This window comes from Cenococcum geophilum (genome assembly GCF_001692895.1).
Source record: "Cenococcum geophilum 1.58 unplaced genomic scaffold K441scaffold_7, whole genome shotgun sequence".
In the NCBI taxonomy this organism is placed as follows: domain Eukaryota; kingdom Fungi; phylum Ascomycota; class Dothideomycetes; order Gloniales; family Gloniaceae; genus Cenococcum; species Cenococcum geophilum.
In genome coordinates, this window is record NW_027137565.1 from 3655690 (window position 1) to 3675032 (window position 19343).

A 19343-nucleotide genomic window follows, 5' to 3' on the forward strand; every position below is an offset into this window, starting at 1 on the left:
CTGCGCATTGGATGGCTCACTTCGAAGATTACGTCCAATTAGCCATAATATTTCTATAAAAATCTCACACCCCTATAGCTATCGGGTATAGCTAAATTCCCTTCCACCTATCCGATCGTCATCAGAACTCCTAAACACTTTTAAGATGCTTGAGTCAGTGTAGCGAAGACAATATCCTTCAGACTTTGTAGAAGCAGAAAGTATGATAGAAGCTCGCCGCATCCAGTTCTTCCTTTGTCACCAGTAATCGACCATCCACCCGGTCTCGGACACCCATCCGCTCACTCAATGGACCCAGAATAGGGTCATCCTTCTGCTCATCCCAGACTTCGTTGAAAGGCTTGCGGTATTGCAGCTCAAGGTTATAGTCTTCGGCCAACGCACGGAATGCTTCCCACGGAACGACATACTCCGGCACCTCCTCAACGGCTTCTTCCAAGAAGTAGAAGTATTTCCACCCGAATGGTGGTCTGAAGACACCATCCTCTGGAGTCTTTCCCGGAAATTTCACCCGGTAGATGCTATTGCCCCACTCAAAACCCTCTTCCTCAACTTCTCCATCCTCTTGGTCCTCTGCTTCTTTCCCCTTCGGCGATTCTTTTTGCTCCGGAACGTCAAGACTTTTCTCGGGATCCCAATCATCATTGTCTTCATAGTCGACAGGATCATTCGTGACTTGCTTTGCGTGGCTCTTGTGGTGTTCTTGAACTTTGGCTGAAAGCACGTCAGAGTTAGGGATAACCCCTAAGAAACGGCCTCCTTTTTTCAATGACCCTGCCACGTTGCGTAGCATCCCTCTTGCTTTCTCTTCACTCTCGAAAGCATAGTGCATGCAGAACATCATCGACACAACATCAAAGCCACCACCGCCCCATCTCTGGCTTGCTGCATTTCCAGGACCAACGCCTGGATCAATTCCCACTTCCTTGATGATGGGTATATCTCCTAACCACTCGCCGAAGCAGTCTTTCGTGTAGAACTCGGCATGGAAGAGATGCTGTCCCCTCCTTAATCGCTTTTGCATCTGCTGATATCGTTCCCGAGCCTGGGTGATGGAGACATCCGCCGGGTCACACCCAACATACAGCTCAACTCGCCGAGAAGACTGCCACTTCTGCAGATCTCCTCCCTTGCCGCATCCAATATCTAAGATCTTTATGTGATGCTCATCTGGGGTGAATTTCTGTATCGTAGATGACTTGACCCAGTTGTTGTAACTCCGCAGACCCTTAATCCTACTGTCCGTCTTTCTCCATTCACGACCACGCTCGGGGACCATGTTGTAGTGCTGCTTGACAACATCATGGACACCTCGGGCGGCTGCTTCAGCATGTGCTTTTTGTTCAGTCTCCTTTTCCCTTTCAAGCTGCCGTTTTCGGGCTGCTTCGCGGTCAGCCGCAGTGAGACGGGACGCAGCACCAGGACGCTTTCGTTGCCGAGGCGGGGATCGAGATGGGGAGCGAGAGGGCGAACGGGCACGTTTCTTGCTGTTCCCCGGGTTTTTGCTTGAATCCATAGTGTCGGCGGTTGCTCTGATATTGGGGTGGAAGTGTATAAGGCTTGGGACAATGCTGCTGTAATCCTCGGGGTCGCGCGGATAATGTAAAGAATTGCTGCTTAGTTTTCGAGATCGAATGAGTTTAGTTAGTGGAATTTATTAAGTATTTCACTTGATTTGATTTTAGGTTAATGAGGAAAGAAAGGTTATGGAAACCACTGCCCGCCAAGAGTTTATCCTGCCGATTATTCGCCGTGCGACAGCTTCCCGCTCAGCTTCGCAGTTTGTCCATCACTACGTACAGCAACGTGACCTCGCTTTAAGACCTTCCTCTCTTCCATCTTACACTTCCGCTGCCTCTTATTAGCTTCATAAGCTATCCGCCATGGGAGACCCTCAGTTTGCGAAGTATCCTAACCTCCAGTTGTCTCAACACATCTTCCAACTTACCAATCCGTCTTCCACAAGAGCTAGCAAACAAGCTTCCCTCAAGTCCCTTCAAGATGCTATCCGAGAACATAAGATGGCACCGCTCTACAGACACCTTGCCCATCCTATTGAGGGCATCCTGAATACACCTGGGGAGGGCACGGTATCACAACCGGCAGGCCACCGAAGACCTTCGTCAAGTGCGTCGACTTTCCTAGCCACAAGGAATCCGAGTCTCGAAGTCAACCTACCCTGGGATGAAGCTCTCTATGAGGAGTTCAAGGCAGATAATGAGAAGGAGCTTGAAGCGATACAGAAGGAAGAGGATGAAGCTACGGAGAAGGCTGGAGAGACGGAAATACAAACAGCCCGGGGAAAGCGAGCGGAATTTTATACCCGCATCGGGGACAAGGTAGGTAACTTTATGTGCCTACGCTGCTCAGAACTGATAGGCTGTCTGCCATAGGAGAAAGCTATTGCTGGATACGAAGCTGTATTCGAGAAGACCGGCATTCTAGGTACCAAAATCGACCTCGTCCTCGCAATAATACGAATCGGTTTATTCTTCGGAGATAAGATACTCGTCAAGAAGACTGTAGAAAGAGCTACTGCACTTGTCGAGAGTGGTGGTGACTGGGACCGTCGCAACCGCCTGAAGGCTTACCAAGGCCTACACCTTCTTACTGTTCGATCGCACGCCCAAGCAGCTCCGCTCCTTCTCGACAGTTTATCTACTTTCACCAGTTATGAGCTGTGTAACTATTCCTCGCTCGTAATCTACGCCGTCCTCGCCGGCTCCGTGTCTTTGAAACGTGTAGATTTCAAGTCGAAAGTTGTGGATGCACCGGAGATTAAGGCTATACTTGGCAACGGCGAGGAGAAGCTATCAGCATTAGCAGGACAGTTGTCTGCAGGGCCGGCAGCTGGTGATGAGGAAATGGGCAAGACTTCCGGCTCGACTGCGACTCCTGCTGTCAACTTGACAACAATTGGACAATCGCATGGAGGCCAGCAAGATACCGAGGCTTCCATTGATTTCGGTCCCCTTACCAAATTGGTCAGCAGCCTTTACACAGGCGATTACAAGAATTTCTTCACAGCTCTTGGCGATGTTGAAGATAATTTCCTCAGTCAGGATCGGTATTTGTATGAACACAAGGGCTGGTTTGTCCGTGAGATGCGTTTGCGAGGTTACCAGCAACTTCTCCAGAGCTACAGAGTTGTTGGTTTAACTAGCATGGCCAACGACTTTGGTGTGTCGGTGGACTTCCTTGACAAGTAAGTTCTTAAACCCTCAAAGAGTCCCGAACACTGATCTAACATGCTATAGGGACCTGGCCAAGTTCATCGCCGCTGATCGTATACCTTGTACTATTGATCGCGTCAAGGGGATTATTGAAACTAATCGTCCGGACGACAAGAACAAACAATACTCGGATGTTGTCAAGCAGGGTGACCAGCTCATCACGAAGCTCCAGAAGTATGGGCAGGCGGTGAGGTTACGGGGCAGTGAAAGGGGATAGTCAATTTTGGAACATTAAGCGAGTATGTACAAGTAGAATATAGATAGCCATACCCTCGCTGAGGTCCACAACGGCCAGGTGTGGTATTGAGCGTGCCAAGCATGGCCCTTGCTGCTATTTTTCCACGGCTTGTCTTGATATCAATTCTCCTACTTCGCCGCTTAATCCCACGTGCGACCGGTTTTTGCAATATGTACGTGAAGGGCGCAACGATCCCACAGCAGACGGGAGATGAGTGTGCATCGGACATGCAATTAGTCTAGCTTACTAACTTTTGCGAAAGTGCTGCGAAAATCTAATTAAGTGAGCCACCCGCACACGCATACACTCGCTCTGCAACCAAAGCAAGTCTTATAAAACTAAGTAGATAGAACAGATACTGCACTATCGCTTCCCCTGGTAGCGTCCTACCATTTGGTGATCCGTGCACTGGCAAAATGATAATTGGGCATCAACTTGATCTGATTGGTTCTATTGGCTTTGCTCTTAATATACAAAGTGGTTGTAGAGTTTCAGGTAGTAGAGCTTTGGGTTAAGTATAATATCTAAAATTGTGTTTTTTATTGCCAAGGCTATCACGTGGTTACCAAAACTGCCCCACTCTCCAGATCTTACCAGCCTCTAAATACTACCTATCCCTAAAGCTTTACTACTATATTATATAATAAGCTGCTATATATCTATACCTATAAAGTGGCATTTTATAGAAAGCTATTGTGCGCGTGTGAGGGAAGTTTGCTTACTAAAAATTTCGCAGCACTTTCGCAAAAAGTAGTACGAGGAAGTTTATCCTAACGGAGGGGCTGAGACCATATTAAAGGGCATTAGAAGCCTTAGGCGCCCCCTCCAATGCTTTTGCGCGTTATAGCAACTCCTCCAAATTAGCTCGTTGCTCGTTGCGATCTACATTCGATCATCCCCCTCGATCATATCTCCGGGGAGTAGCAATGGTGGGGAAGGCAGGAGGCATGGGCGATAAGATAGTCGCGTCAATGTGGCCGTCATCAGCACGTAGGGCAGGGAGGGTTCAGTCATACGATTGTCTTGCGGGACGTTTGCATAAAATCAATGGCTCACCTAACCAGGCACTGAGACTTTATGTGACTAACAGAGGTAATATCTCAAACCTACCGCTCTTCCCCCCACCGAGGCAAAGTGTAGCGGGGCACGCGTCTGCGCAGAAAAAAATTTACCTCCCAACACCAGCGCAAGCCGAAAAAGCAAGGCCTTGGGAGAGATACTAAAGATTGTTGTTTTGCTGTTCTAGATACCAGACCAGCTCTCCTCTCCCGTCCTCCTCTCCCCTATAAATTTACCATAGCGAGCCGCACTATGTCGTCCTCCGCGCCCCTCCGAGCTCTCAATATCGATAACATCAATCCCCACGTCAAGGCAGCCAGGTATGCCGTGCGTGGTGAATTGGCTGTGCGTTCCGAGAAGTACCGAGCCCAGCTTGCCAAGGGAGATAAGGGAGATTTGCCATTTGACACTATTATTGCAGCGAATATCGGAAACCCCCAGCAATTGGACCAGAAACCTATCACCTTCTTCAGACAAGTTGCCAGTCTTTTAGAAAACCCGACACTATTGGAAAAGGAGGATATCTTGACGGAGGCCCTTGGATATAAATCAGATGTCATTGCGAGGGCCAAGTGGTTATTGAAGGAAGTCAAGAGCGTAGGAGCCTACAGCCAGAGCCAAGGCGTTCCAGGCATTCGGGAGAGCGTTTCGAAGTTCATCGAGGGTGCGTCTCACATTGCACACTGCTAAAAGTCGTGACAGAACTGACTGCAAGCTCCAGGACGAGATGGCTACCCAGCAGACTCTGCCAACATCTTCCTCAGCGCAGGAGCTTCTTCCGGTGTTAACACGCTCCTTCACATCATCTGCTCTAAGCCCGAAAGCGGCATCCTCGTCCCAATTCCTCAATATCCCCTCTATACTGCCACACTCTCCGTGCTCGATGCTCGATGCGTTCCATACTATCTCAACGAGAGCCACTCCTGGGGTACCGACCTTGCCGAAATTCGGTCAGCATACGATAAGGCCATCGCAGAAGGGACGGATGTCAAGGCCATTGTTATAATCAATCCAGGCAACCCCACAGGCGCAAGTCTGCCAGCGGCAGACATAAAGAGCGTCCTGGAGTTTGCGGCCGAGAAGAAGTTAGTTGTGATGGCTGACGAGGTCTACCAAACCAACGTCTTCGAGGGCGAATTTCTCTCCTTCAAGAAAGGTCTTCGGGACTTGCAGAAGGCCTCTCCGGGCGAGTACGATAATATCGAACTGGTGTCTTTACACAGTATCTCTAAGGGTATGGTTGGTGAGTGCGGGCACCGTGGAGGATACTTTGAGCTCGTTGGTTTCGACCCGGCTGTTGCGGCTGAGATCTACAAATTCGTCAGTATTCAGCTCTGTCCGCCGGTTATTGGGCAGTGTATAGTGGAGATGATGGTGAACCCACCGAAGGAGAGTGAGCCAAGCTACGAGCTATACAAGAGCGAGTACGATGGCATTTACGAAGGTCTTAAGAAGCGGGCGTTTGCTCTCTATGAAGCATTCAAGCAGATGGAGGGCGTGAGTTGTCAGACACCTGCTGTAAGAACCTCATTTCTCTTAAGTTTCTTTCCCATGGGTCCATTTATCACACAACACAATCACGGGATTCTAGTACTGATACTTCAATTTAGGGCTCCATGTACCTTTTCCCAACCATCACCATCCCACCCAAAGCTATAGAACAGGCCGAGAAAGAAGGCCGCAAACCGGACGAGTTCTATGCTTTCCGCTTGCTCGACGCTACGGGTATTTGCGTTGTTGCTGGCTCAGGGTTTGGCCAGAAAGAGGGAACGCTGCATTTCAGGACAACTTTCCTGGCCCCCGGTACCGAATGGGTTGGTAGGATTGTTAAGTTCCATAAAGAATTTATGGATGAGTTCAAAGACTAAACCACGATGTTGGTAACGAGGATGAAGCAGCTTCATGAAACGTTTATGACATGAGGCATTTTGGATAGTTTAGCGTATGCTCCTTAGCCCATTAGAAAGGGTTTAAAGATTCATATGACTGAAAGAATAGACTCAGAAACTCGACTCAGTTGAGGTTTTATGCTATAGTAGATAACTGGACCTCGGACTCCCACTCATATCAGTTCCGGACGAATCCGTGAAAGTAATCATTCTGTCATAACAGCCCAATAATAGTTCACATCCGGAGATGTGAAGATTTAATGTTATCTCCCCACAGCTTACTGCAGAATTTATACCCAACAAGTCAGTGCAGAGGAGAGTGTATGAAATTGAGGCAGAACTACTCCATCTCCACAGTTTACATCCTCCAATCAAGAATCGTACGAGACGCCATAAGCTCACCATACCCATTCTCCAATCGAAAACACCGCTGATCTGGGCTATGACTCTCGCAATTGAGTTTTTGTAATACGATCCACCAGTGTGCTGCATAGCTAGTTCCATCGAATAGAAAATCGCCCACGTGCTGGGTGGCTGGTCTGCGGGACCCTTACTGGATCCATCCATCCACCTTAACCCGCAACACGGGATGTTTAAATCAACCTGATCTCTCTTTCAAGCCCCTCCTTTCAATTATTCAAACTCAATTATTTCCGTGTCTCCTGCATCCAGTTCACACTGAACCGATACACCTAAGGTCATGGCGAACGAGAAAAAGCTTCACACAATCATTATCGGGGCAGGTAAGTGAACCAAATCTTTCCTACCACATAAACATCAGTTATTCCACCTCACCAACCAACCCAGGCACGACCGGCCTCCTCGTTGCCCAAGGCCTCAAAAAGGTAACTTCCCGCGCTCCCCTCCCACCAACCCTCCACCAAGCCATCCTCAACTCAAGCCGCCCTAGGCCGGCCTCCCCTACTCACTCTTCGAGTACGAAACCTCGACTTCCTACCAAACCCGCCCGCGCGAATGGGGCATGACGATGCACTGGGGCTCCTCGCACCTGGCATCCTGCCTGCCACCGGCCCTCACGGCGCGCATTTCGGAGACGTACGCGGACCCCAGCATGTCCGCGGACGCGGTCACCGGCTTGCCTGTGCATAACGGCAAGACGGGCGAGCTGCTGATGACGATGGCGGGGGAGCGGCCGTGTCGGGTCAGCAGGCGGAAGCTGCGGAAGCTGTTCAGCGAGGGGCTGACCGTCCAGTACGGGAAGGAGTTTGTGGAAGCGGTGGAGGAGGGCGAGCAGGTCGTTGCTGTGTTCGCGGATGGGACGAGGGTGGTGGGCGATGTGCTGGTGGGGTGTGATGGCGCGCGGTCGAGGGTCAGGGAGGTGGTTTGCGGGGAAGAGGCGGCACAGGTGACGACGGTGCCGGTGTCGATAATCAATTTCACGCAGGTGTATACGGCGGAGCAGGCGCTGCATGTGAGGAGCCTGAATCCGCTGTTTGTGACGAGTATTCATCCGGACTTGGGGGTGATGTTCTGGCTCTCTAGTAGGCTGTCCTTTCTTTCCTAACCATCTAGGATTCGCCATTTCAGCTTGGTTGCCGACTGCTGAGTACTCTCAGTCCAAGATGTCCCGGACCCTGATAAGCCCGAAACATGGACTTTCCAGATTTTCATGAGCTGGATGGATAATCCAATCCCGGAGACTGAAAATAACGAAGCGGGTAGGCTGGCATTCGTCAAACGAATTGCAGAGCAATGGGCAGAACCGTGGAAATCTGCTGGATTATGGGTCAAGGAGGGAACTAAAATTCCTATTGATTCGGGCACTTATTGGGAGCGAGCAGCACCATGGGATAACAGGAATGGCAAGATGACGCTGTGTGGAGACGCTGCACATCCAATGACGCCGCGTGAGTATTCTCCTTTTATCCAAGCGTGCATCTAGCGATTAGAGCTATCGTTAACATGCTTGCTAGACAGAGGACAAGGATTTAACTCTGCGATTCAGGACTCATCAACCTTTACAGCGGCTATCAAGGAGGCGGCGAGCGGTGCTAAGAGTCTGTCTGAAGCTATCAAAGCGTACGATGAAGAAGTGTTCGAACGAGGGACTAGGGAAATGCAGATTTCGCTGGCGCAAACGAAGTCTATTCATGATTGGGGGAAGCTGATGAAAAGTCCTATGGTAAAGATCGGTATGCATCAAGTCAAGAAAGGTGATACGAGCATAGCGGAATAGGAGTATGATGGAAAAAGATGTGCTAGAGGTGTGTGAAAGCCTTCGTGATCTGGTGAGGCTCGCCGTAATGCTCTCTTCTTTACGTTATACGCCTGGAGTGCTTGCAGCAATTTCTAAATCAAGTGAGTGCTTTAATTATTTTATGGCGAAAAACTCGTATGTGTATTGGTGGAATGGAGCAAACTAGGCAAAGCCTGTATGCCTTGCCCAGCCTCTTTAGCTTCTCTATCTATTGCATTAAATAATAACGTTATAGCTATATTATATAAAATATTAGATATAAGCAGTTAATCGTATTAAATTAAATTTTGTCTACGGAGGTCGCTAACATATATTCTTGCACCTTCCCGATTAGGCAGTTTGGCTGACCGCCCACTGACCGCCTAAATATTCTGACGGCAGAATACTTCAATCACACCGACACTAACACCACCAAATAGCTGCAATTTCCTCTAAAACTGCTTGCAAGAACCACCAAAGCTTGAATTTTACTGTGCTAACTATGGGCTTTTATTAGCTTGCGACTAGGGCCCAGGCCCTAGCCATAAAGGCCATAGGAGCAACCCTTAAGAAAATTCAAAATATCACCTAAATTAAGCATCGATCACTGCAATATCTATTTAAAAAGGCCTTTAATTGTGGCTGGTATCCTACTACCAATCCTCTAATCCTCAACGGCTATATTATTAACGCTCTACGCACTAGGCTAAAAGTTAAAATTACCCGCCTATTTAAACAACGAATCCTTAAAAAAGTTACCTCCAATTAATATAGCAGAGAGAAGTCCTGCGCCTATATTGCTGCAGAGTGCGGCTGCTTTGCCTAAACAGTTTGGCGAGTCCTTTGACGTTATAGATATCGGAAGATAAAGCCTATAAAAAAGCCCTACCTCTTACTAGTAATAAAAGAGGCTTGCCTTTAATTTGCCTTATAATACTAGAATTAGATAATTAAGGATTAGAAGAATGCTATCTAGAGTAATAAAACGGGCGTTATTCTAGGCTAGAGAAGAGGCGGATATAAGCTCTAGCGATTAGCTAAAGAAAAGGTTAATAAATTATCTATTTAACCTCAATTTAAAGGCGCTACAGAGTTTATATTCTAGGGCGCCTTTTTATATAATTAGAAGGCTCCCTACTATATATAGAGGCCCAAAACTATAGCTAAGAAAAAAGCGTTAAAGCTAGAGCTTAAGAAGATTAATAAGGTAATAGAGCTAGAGCTTTATAATATATAGGAGCTTACTACCGGTATAAGACAACTAGGCCTTCGTAATAAACTAGGAAGGAAACTAAGCTTCCGTCTTACTAAGGAGAATAGCGCTTTTAAGCGTAACTTAAAAAAAGGTAGTATTAATTAGTATTGCTATCTTACCAAAATTCTTCTGCTAATCCCTATTCCATTTATAATTAATATTACGGCACCGTAACGGATCTAGTTAGGGGGCTCGCTTAAGCCTTGGCATATATATATAAACGTGTCCTTTTCCACCTTTTACTCCTTATCTTAATATCCGGGTCTATAGATATTCCAATTATATAGGCTTGTATACGTTCATTACGGCGCTTATACCTTGATTAACAGAGTCGCTATAATAATTAAGTGCTAGATTAATCGCCTAAATACTATTATCTAAGAGGATAAAGCTCCCGCTTATTTATTAAAACACTAGTAGATCTACTTTAACGTAGTAGGCCTTTAGCGTCTACTTTGGCCGGGCAATTTACCTAATCTAAATATAATAGAGCTATGCTAGTTCTACCTTAAACGAGTTACTATAAAAAAGGGCACATTAAAGAACTAAGCAGAAGCTAAGTAAGCTTAGTAGACGGTATAAGATAAGCTTAAATGATAGCGGATTTAAGCTTAGATAGAACGAATTCCACATTATATTTAAGAGGTTATTCGCTATAGAGGAGGCAACAAATATTATAAAGGCGCTACTAATAATGCAAGAGATTAGAAGGCGCTTAAATAGATAGATCAATATCGCTACCAAGTAATTAATTATATGCGATAGCAGGTACTTTTAAGCCTTAACCGTATTAATCCGGACGAGCCTCTGCTTAGAAAGCCTTAGCTACTAAAGCTCCCACACTATATATAAATAGGCCCTTATCTACCGAACGAACTAGTTAACTTAGAGCCTCTACACAACAAATAAGATCTAAAGGTCCGCCGACGACGTTAAGCTAAATAGGCACTACTTCAGCCGCCTACTAAATTAAAAGCTTCCTCCTATAAGGCTCCTCCAAAGCCTCTACTACCTACAAATCCTCCTCCTCCTCCCTAGCCTTAGTTAATCTAAAACCGACCAAATACAAAGGGCAGAAACTCGAAGAAGCCGGCGTTTAAAGTCAGCTTTATAGAGCCTTAAGTTGGGCAGCAGTAGGGGCAGCAGCAGGGGCAGCAGTAGGGGCAGCAGTAGGGGCAGCAGTAGGGGTAGTAGCAGAAGCAGCAGTAGCCGGAACAGCAGGCTTAAAATAGGCAGGAAGATCAACATTATAAAGTAGTAGATATTAGGTAGCTTACAATTAATTAACCTATAAGGAAGTAGATAAGGAAAGATTAAGGAAAAAGTTCTACTAAAGGCTCTACTAGTGGGCAAATCGCTATAGAGCTTCCTATAGAGCCTTTAGCAGAGCCTTTAGTAGAGCCTCCTTTAGAACCTTTATTACACCAAACTTCTATATAAAAGATTGCCAAAAAGGCGGGATTAAGGCAGTAGATTAAGCCTATAAAGGCTTCTGCCTAAGCAGTAGAGGACGCCGCCAAGTCATTACAGAGCAGGAAGCTGCGCCCCTATAGTTATTATTACCTTTTAAATAGCTAGCTTACTAACCAATCAATTAATCGCCTATATATTGCCTTTTATTTAAAGCTTTATCTATATATATTAGGCCACTAGTAATAGAATTTATAATATTTTAGTGGGCGGTAAGCCAAACTTCTTAATTAGGAAGGTATATTCTGCTATATTAGCGACCTCTATACGGATATCCCTAATAAAAGCTCTTGCACCTTCCTAATTAGGAAGTTTAGTGCACTACCTACTAACCGCCCAAAAATTCTAACGGTAGAATAACTTTTGCAGCCTTATTACTTCTATTATACCCTTAATGCTTTCTAAAATTACTAGTAAGGACTCTTCTAGCTTAAATATTGCTTTACTAACTATAGGCTTTTATTAGCTTGCCCTCGCTATAAAGGCTATAGGAGTAACCCTTTAATATATTAAACGTATTACCGAAATTAAGCGCCAAATACTATAGTATCTCTTTAAAAAGGCCCGTAGGGCTTTATAAAATCGGCCTCTATACCTCCACGCGGTGGAGCCTAGGAACCTGGCAGTACTATTAATATTCCGTTAGGATCGTGTCAATAGACTACTAGAGCAAACGCAGAGACGTCCATATGGCTGCGCACCGCTAGCACTGCGACGGGTGATCGCGAAGAAAGAAGTTTCTGTTGGGAGGGTAAGCCCCAACAAGGCTTTAGGAACACGACCAACTCGTCTTTATATACGGTTAACCTGCTTAAATCACGGCATCTAAATCGGCGTCCTCCTTCTATACAGTATGGCACGCTATACTGCATAACCCTATACAGTATATACGTACGCCTTGCAGGCTAAAGCCCGCAATAAGCCTCTTTATCTACCTACCTTTTAAAAGCCTCTCGTCTATTACCTTTTAAGGCCTCTTATTTACCCGCCTTTATTATTACCTAATAGCTTAAACCTACCGCATGCGGTATATATCCTCCTTTATATTACAAAGGACCTAGGTTAAGGCCCTAGGAGAAAATACCTAGCACCAATTACTGTCCCGTTATTTTAGTTTAAAAAAAAGGTTATATAGGACTAGATATAAGTACATTATATAGGAGGGCAATAGATTATACTAGAAGGTATAATAATAAGATTAGATTATGCTATAAGTAGGGAAGCTGTAAGTAGTATATGTGTATATATATAGGGCGGAGTAGGGGAAGGGCAGGTATATAATTCCATATAGGCAATAATAAATAGGGAAAGTGGTTTAAAAGGCAGACAGGGCAAGACAGGCATTTAAGACACCTTCCTTAGGGGTCTCTAAGTAGTAACCTAACGGTATTTTTCCCCCCATTAATGTAGTACAAATGCTATCTAGAAGTATTACCTCTTACGTTTCCCTTAGGGGTTTTTTGTTTACCCAAAAAATGGGTTTTTCTTAGTATATATATTAAGTTTTTACCATAGGAATTAGTCTGCGTGGACCCATTAGGGGGACCGGGTCGGACGGTAAATTAAATCTATTATTATTATTAAAAAGGCCCGTAGTTATAGCTAGGACTTTTCCTCTTATTCTCTTATTCTTAAAAGCTATATTATTAATACTCCTTACACTAGATTAAAGGTTAAAATTACCTATAAGTTTAAACGGTAAATTCTTAAGAAAGTTATTACTAATTAATTTAGTAAAGAGAAGTCCTACGTCTATATTACCGCTAAATGCGGCTACTTTACTTAAACTATCTAGTGAGTTTTTTTAACGCTATAGATATTAAAAGATAAAGCCTATAAGAAGCCTTACCTCTTATTATAAAATAATAAGCTCCGTACCACTTAGCCACGGCACAAACCCTAAAAGGTAAGCGAGTGACTGGCTTAATGCTAGGCATGGCTATGCGGAACAATATATATAGGCGAGGTGACTTTGTTACCTAACACTTATAAGAGATAAAGGAAGCTCGCCTTTAGTTCGCCTTATAATATAAGTATTAAATAATTAACAATTAGAAGACTATTATCTAGAGTAATAAAACTAGTATTATTTTAGGCTATAAAAGGGGCGGATATAAGCTCTAGCGTTTAGCTAAAGAGAAGGTAAGTAAGTAGGTAATTTAACCTTAATTTTCTAAAGCTACTAAGTTTATATTTTAGGGTGCGTTCTTATATAATTAGAAGGCTCCCTACTAGATATAGAGGCCTAAAACTATACTAAAGAAGAAGGCTTTAAAAATTAAGCTTTAAAAAATTAATAAAGTAATTAAGCTAGAGCTTTATATAGCTTAGTAGCTTACTACTAGTATATAACAACTTAGGCTTTACAATAAGCTAGATAGAAAGCCTTAATTTCCATATAACCAAGGAAAATAGCGCCTTTTAAAGAAATGGGAAGAATAGGGGCATTAATTAGTATCGCTATCTTACCACTATCCTCCTTTCTATTCTTATTCCTTTTAATATTAAGTACTAAATTAACTACCTAAATACTATTGTTTAAGAGAATAAAGATCTATTTTATAAATTATATTATTAATTAATTAAATTTAATATAGTAGGCCTTTAGCGCCTTCTTTAACCTAGTAATTTACTTAATTTAAATATAATTAAACTAGTTAAGGCCTATTTTAAATAAGTTACTATATAAAAAGAAGCGCTAAAAACTAAAGTATAAGCTAAGCGAGTATAAAGGAAGGCTTAGCGGGAGCTTAAGGAATAGTGGATTTAAGCTTGGATTAAACAAAATCCACGTTATATTAAAGAGGTTATTTACTATAAAGGAGGTAATAACTATTATAAAGGCGCTACTAACTATTAATGTAATTAAAAGGCGCTTAAATATATAGATTAATATTAGTGCTAGGTTATTACTTATATAATAGTAGGTGCTTTAAGGCCTTAATTAAGTTAATCTAATAAAGCCTTTACTAAGTAAGCCTAAGCTACTAAAGCTTTTAGAGCGTATAAAAATAGAACCTTAACTACTGCACGACTTTACAGATCTAGAGCCTTTGCATAGCGATTATAATCTAAAGTAGCGTCGCTAACGTTAACCTAAATAGGCCCTCCTCTATCCGCCTGCTTAATTAAAACCTCCTTCTAATAAGCCTCCCCTTAAGCCTCTACTACCCATTAAGCCTTCTCCTTTTTAGCCGTTTAAGCTTTAGAACTAACTAAATATAAAGGGCAAAAATATAAAGAAGGTAATATTTAAAGTCAGCATTATAAAGCTTTAAATTAGGCAGTAGCAGGAGTAATAGTAGTAGAAGTAGTAGTGGTAGAAGCAATAGGCTCTAAATAGGTAAGAGGACCAATAATAAGTAGCGGATATTATATCGCGTATAGTTAATCAAACTATAAGGAAGTAGATAAAGAAGAAGGACCCTATTATTTCCTTTAGGGAGGCTATAGGTAATAGTATAGTCTTTACTAGCAGCTTAACTAATATAGACGTTAAAGAAAGGTCCTTAAAGCCGACTATAAATCGTTCTTTAGAGCCTCTAAAATACTAAACGTCTATATATACAATTAATAAAAAAGTAAAAAGAAGGTAGTAATAATTATAGAGTAAGTATAAGCGACGATAATATATAACAAAGTAGATATTATTAGGCTATATGTATAAACTATATAATAAAGCTAAGACGTTATATAAGGAAAGGAGGTAAGAAAATGGAAAGAAAGGGTATATATTGTTAACTAGGTTACTTAGTGTTCGTACTAACTTAATAGTATGAGTGAGTCGTATCCACGGGCACGAAATACATGTAGTATCGTATGCTTGTTTGGATGGTGACTGTCGATTGTATGAAGCAGACTACGTAGTCTATATACTGATGCACCTCCCCCCTAATTAGTTAGTGCTTTATAAGTGCACCAGACGCGTAAGCGAGTGGTTGGTGCACTGAACGCGTAAACGCGTACCTGGTATACCGAACGCGTAAGCACGCGTTTGGTACAACAGGTGCTGTAATTATACACTGGCAGTACTTAAAAAATGAAACCACCTGTATATAGCCTCTATAATTGCTTTAATAAAACCATAGAATATAAAGGAAAATACATAGGAAATCTCCCTAAGGTGCCGTCTAGGCTGCCTTCTAAACGGTGCCCTAAGCTAGCCGTAAGTTCTGCTTACGGTCCGTAAAATAAACCGTACGGCCTTTTAACAGGCAGTAGACAAGCCATAAGTTAGATTTTAAGGGCCGCTAAGGCGCTAGTGCTAAGCGAACCAATGGCAATTTTCTATCCCGGGGATGGAAAATCGTAATTGGTTAATTTAACCACCCTATAAAATTCGGCAGGTCATGTGAGTCTACCAAGTTCCACCGTAGCTTTCTACTGTTTTCTACCTATACCGTACAACGAGCCGTACGGCCTTCTAACAGGCCGTAGACATACTATAGGTGCTCCGTTAGTCCCGTTCTACCCATTCTATAACTTTTAGGTTAAGCTTATTTATATTAATTAGGGTTTTAAGGGCTTAATACGGCTTTGCCTTAGTTATAGCGTCCGCTAGGTTATCTCCGCTGCTGATCTATTTAACCTCCGTAATCTTACGTTGTTTATAGGCCTAATGTAAGCATATTAGGTTAACTATAAGCCTCTTCTCTTGTGTCGTACCTAGTTTAACTAGGCAGTCGTAAAGGGACTTTAAATCGGTGCATAAAACCAGGGGTAACTACTCTAGTTATAGAATCTTCTAGACCGTTGATTTAATTGCAGCTGCTATATTAAATCCATAAGCTAGTGTATATAGTTTAGAAGCTAGTACACTACAGGTTACTCATTTGCACTTAATTAAAGACTAGTGTAGTATATTTGCGTCCTAATTGCGGTCCGTAAGTACAATTACAAAGCCAATTTGTGATAATAGGTCTTTGTTATTAGCAAAGGAGGCGTCCATAAATGCCAGTAGGCTAAGGGAATTTAGGTCTAGTGGTATAAAAGTAAGTCCCCTTACTGCATTATTAATTTGCCACTAAATGCGCTTATTAAGCTGCTTAATATTTTCTTCTTACAGATCTACTGCCTGGGCCGTAAAGGATAAGTCATAGGCAGATTTGGGTTGGCAGACTATAGCAATATAGGCGCCTCTTGCACGCTATATAGCGTATTAGTCCTTTATATTTACGGTCTTACGGGTCTCTCCGCGGGAACTAGTGAGGTCCGTAGGCTTTACTATAACGAGCTTTAGGTTTTAAGCTTGGCGTTCCTAAGTTAGCTTAATTAGGTTGCCCTTTTATGTAATTAGGCCTCTATTAAACTTAATCGGATTTTACTTAGTTAACTACTCTTACGGCTTTACTAAGAACTTAGCCTTTTATAGTTTAGTTTCTTTAGCGTCCGTAAAGGTCTGGTCTGCTAGGAATAGGGTATTATCTATTTAAAGTCTAATAATACTAAGGCCGTTCGATAGGCTGTATAGGAGGCAGGGGTTATAGGTCGACTATTCCATTTTAAGCTTACTAACGTGATGCTGGTAGTACGTCTTAAACCAGTGGTTCCTAGCTTCTGGTACTCCGTAAAGAGGTTTTACGACCCATAAAATTGTTCCTGGTTATAGGTTAAGCTCATAGGGTGGTCGTATAAAGATATCCCTACTTAGGTAGGTATTAGACTATACGTAGGCTTATAAGATATCCTGTAAGTATAGGGCTATAGGTTTGGTTTGCTATAGTCCCGGCGCAAGTATAAGTATAATTTGTTGGCTAACTCGTTAAATTATAGGCGATTGCATAAGGACTAAGTCCTTTCCCTTGTTGTTATAAGCTTATATAATAAGCCTTAATTTCTTAAAGGCTTTATTAGTACTAGGGTGCTTAATCTTATTAATGAAGCGTAAGTTAAATATACAGACGCCTTGCGGGACGTCTTTCTCTATTATAACCGCAAAGATACCCTTTTTAAGTAGTCCGTTAATCTCTTTACGTTATAAGTCCGTAAACGGGGTTTCCTATACTAGAACTAATATATCCGTAGGCGGAGATTGCCTTGCGGATATTCCTGCGGAGGTTAAGTAATTTTTTGTTATAGTGTTCTTGGTTATAGGGTGCTTTTAGGGGCGTCCTTAACCACGCTTTATAGTAGGTTTAGTAGGTTTAGTGGGTTTCTAGGGGACTTTTAGGGTAGGTAAGGGTGCTTCTAGTTCGTTTAATTCGGCGGGTGCTTCTGGTTCGTTTAGTTTAACAAGTGCTTCTAGTTCGTCTGGTTTAACGTCATGGGTGTTTTCGGGCCAAAAGTAGGGTTTTATGGACGTGCTTCTGAAGCTGGTTGGCCTATTAGGAAGCTGTACGCAGCACGTCTTGTTTTCTACGGCTAGTAGACAATAAGGTCCATTCTAACTGCCGCTTTTATGCCATACAAGGACTTCAGAGTTAAGCGGGAGGTTGTATACTGGGGTTGTGTTAGGTCCGTTGCGGTGGTATAAGGCGTTATTAATAGCTTGCTTGGCCTATAACTTAACTATTTTAGTTATTGCCTTCCGTATTGCAGCTGCTCGTTCCGTAATAGATGGGGTAGGAGGGCCTAAGTTGCTTATCCTTAGGTAGGCTCCGTAAACCAAGAGGGTAGGTACTAATCCGTTGGGGCCAGCGGTGTTATTAATAGCTTTTATAGCTATCTGTAAAGCCAGTTCCTTTTAGATGTTCTTACACTCGTCCGTAATGATCTGGTAAGCTCTCTATAAGGCTAGGTAAGCTCGCTTAATAAGCCTAATAAACTAGTGCGCCTTAACTAGAACAGCTTTTATTAATATAGCCATGGCCGTAGTATACTACTGGAATTCCTTACTAATAAAGTTCCTATTGGCGTCGTAGGTAATATACTGTGGAGGTCCGACGTATATGTCAATCTAGCAGGTCCGTAAAATATCCTAAGTGTGTTTTATGGATATATTTTACAACTAACGGGCGGCTTAATAGTAGGTTGCCTTATTAATTATATATAATACTAGACTGCCATTAATGTATATAATGTCCACGTATACTAAGTGGTTAAAGTTAAGGTCCTTATAAAGGGTGAACTTAAATTAGCCTGGGGAACGTCCGTATTTCTAGTAGAAGGAGTAGTATTTAGTTAGGTGGTCAATTGCCTTCCTGTTAACGTTGTTATATTTAGAGCGTTTAAGGACTCTATACAGCTTTTTAGCTAATGGGTGGCCGAAACGGCGGTATAGGCGGTGGATCTCCGTATTAGTAAGGTAGCATAGGCTATAGTCGAAAGATTCCTAAATATAGGTCCGTAAAGTCTCTCCCTATATAAGGAACGGGTGTCTAAATCATTATATAATTGGCAGGGTAATATACTTACTTCCTAGGGTAGTTGCGGGGCTAATTAGGGTGTCCGTAACATTATTGTAGTATACCTATAACCTATCCATGTCTATAAGATAGAGTAGGAAGGGGGTATCCGCTTTTACTACGTGGAAGTTAACTAGGCTAATTAGAGTCTTAACTTTAACTAATCTAATTAATGCGGTTAAGCCGATGCCGAATTGGATGTTTATGGCCCCAGTTTGCGTAATATCAATGTCCGTATTATTATTTGTGGTGGTCTTATATATAAGGTATTGTCTATAGCCTATGGTAGACTTCTTAGAGGTACCTATGTCGATTATAACACCGTAGAATTCCTTGGGGGTATAGCGTTCTATGGTGATATATGTAAATAGGTCCTGCTTATAATCTATAACATCCATAACGGGGGTACTTATGGAATAGTTTTTGGGCGTAACTGAGTGTATAAAGGAACGGTTAGCTAATACGGTCGTAATATTAAAGGCTTAGCTGTCTATAAAAGGTCTAAAAGTAGTTAGGAATGTCTCTAAGGTCTCTTATTCCTAAGCGTCTGAGTTAAAGTTAATTATAAGGGCTTCTATTAACTTATTAGGGGGCTCTTCTGCTTCCTCTCCTTCGTATTCTAAAATGAACTAGTTAATATAGCTATTAAGTCTCTTTCT

General features: G+C 42.9%; 5 protein-coding genes across 5 annotated transcripts; 4 read left to right on the forward strand and 1 right to left on the reverse strand.

The window, feature by feature from the left end:
- Positions 1–31: 31 nt before the first annotated feature.
- K441DRAFT_654650 (guanine-N(7)-methyltransferase) lies at positions 32–1680 on the reverse strand. The gene has a single exon (XM_067647715.1). It carries the CDS (start codon positions 1514–1516, stop codon positions 179–181), a length of 1338 nt encoding a protein of 445 aa, XP_067507963.1. The 5' UTR covers positions 1517–1680; the 3' UTR covers positions 32–178.
- Positions 1681–1784: 104 nt separating this feature from the next.
- On the forward strand, positions 1785–3676 carry K441DRAFT_654651 (26S proteasome regulatory subunit RPN7). Its single transcript, XM_067647716.1, has 3 exons — positions 1785–2339; positions 2394–3205; positions 3258–3676. Exons 1-3 carry the CDS (start codon positions 1884–1886, stop codon positions 3448–3450), a joined length of 1461 nt encoding a protein of 486 aa, XP_067507964.1. The 5' UTR covers positions 1785–1883; the 3' UTR covers positions 3451–3676.
- Positions 3677–4782: 1106 nt separating this feature from the next.
- K441DRAFT_544860 (PLP-dependent transferase) lies at positions 4783–6398 on the forward strand (the record flags this gene model as incomplete). The annotated part of the gene is made up of 3 exons (XM_067642783.1): positions 4783–5194; positions 5252–6048; positions 6141–6398. 3 exons carry the CDS (start codon positions 4783–4785, stop codon positions 6396–6398), a joined length of 1467 nt encoding a protein of 488 aa, XP_067507965.1.
- Positions 6399–7329: 931 nt separating this feature from the next.
- On the forward strand, positions 7330–8616 carry K441DRAFT_544483 (FAD/NAD(P)-binding domain-containing protein; the record flags this gene model as incomplete). The annotated part of the gene is made up of 3 exons (XM_067642768.1): positions 7330–7921; positions 7997–8287; positions 8354–8616. Coding segments are annotated over 3 exons (1146 nt in total), but the record flags the coding sequence as incomplete, so codon positions are not given.
- A 3371-nt stretch (positions 8617–11987) lies between these two features.
- On the forward strand, positions 11988–12170 carry K441DRAFT_654654 (uncharacterized protein; the record flags this gene model as incomplete). Its single annotated transcript, XM_067647717.1, has 1 exon — positions 11988–12170. A coding segment is annotated over one exon (183 nt), but the record flags the coding sequence as incomplete, so codon positions are not given.
- Positions 12171–19343: the final 7173 nt, after the last annotated feature.

Bases quoted from the DNA above. Each gene is read 5' to 3' on its own strand.
- K441DRAFT_654651 (XM_067647716.1), top strand. From the start codon at position 1,884: ATGGGAGACCCTCAGTTTGCGAAGTATCCTAACCTCCAGTTGTCTCAA. The intron at 2,340-2,393 runs GTAGGTAACTTT...TGTCTGCCATAG, and splicing joins ATACCCGCATCGGGGACAAG to GAGAAAGCTATTGCTGGATA. The intron at 3,206-3,257 runs GTAAGTTCTTAA...AACATGCTATAG, and splicing joins TCGGTGGACTTCCTTGACAA to GGACCTGGCCAAGTTCATCG.
- K441DRAFT_654650 (XM_067647715.1), bottom strand. From the start codon at position 1,516: ATGGATTCAAGCAAAAACCCGGGGAACAGCAAGAAACGTGCCCGTTCG.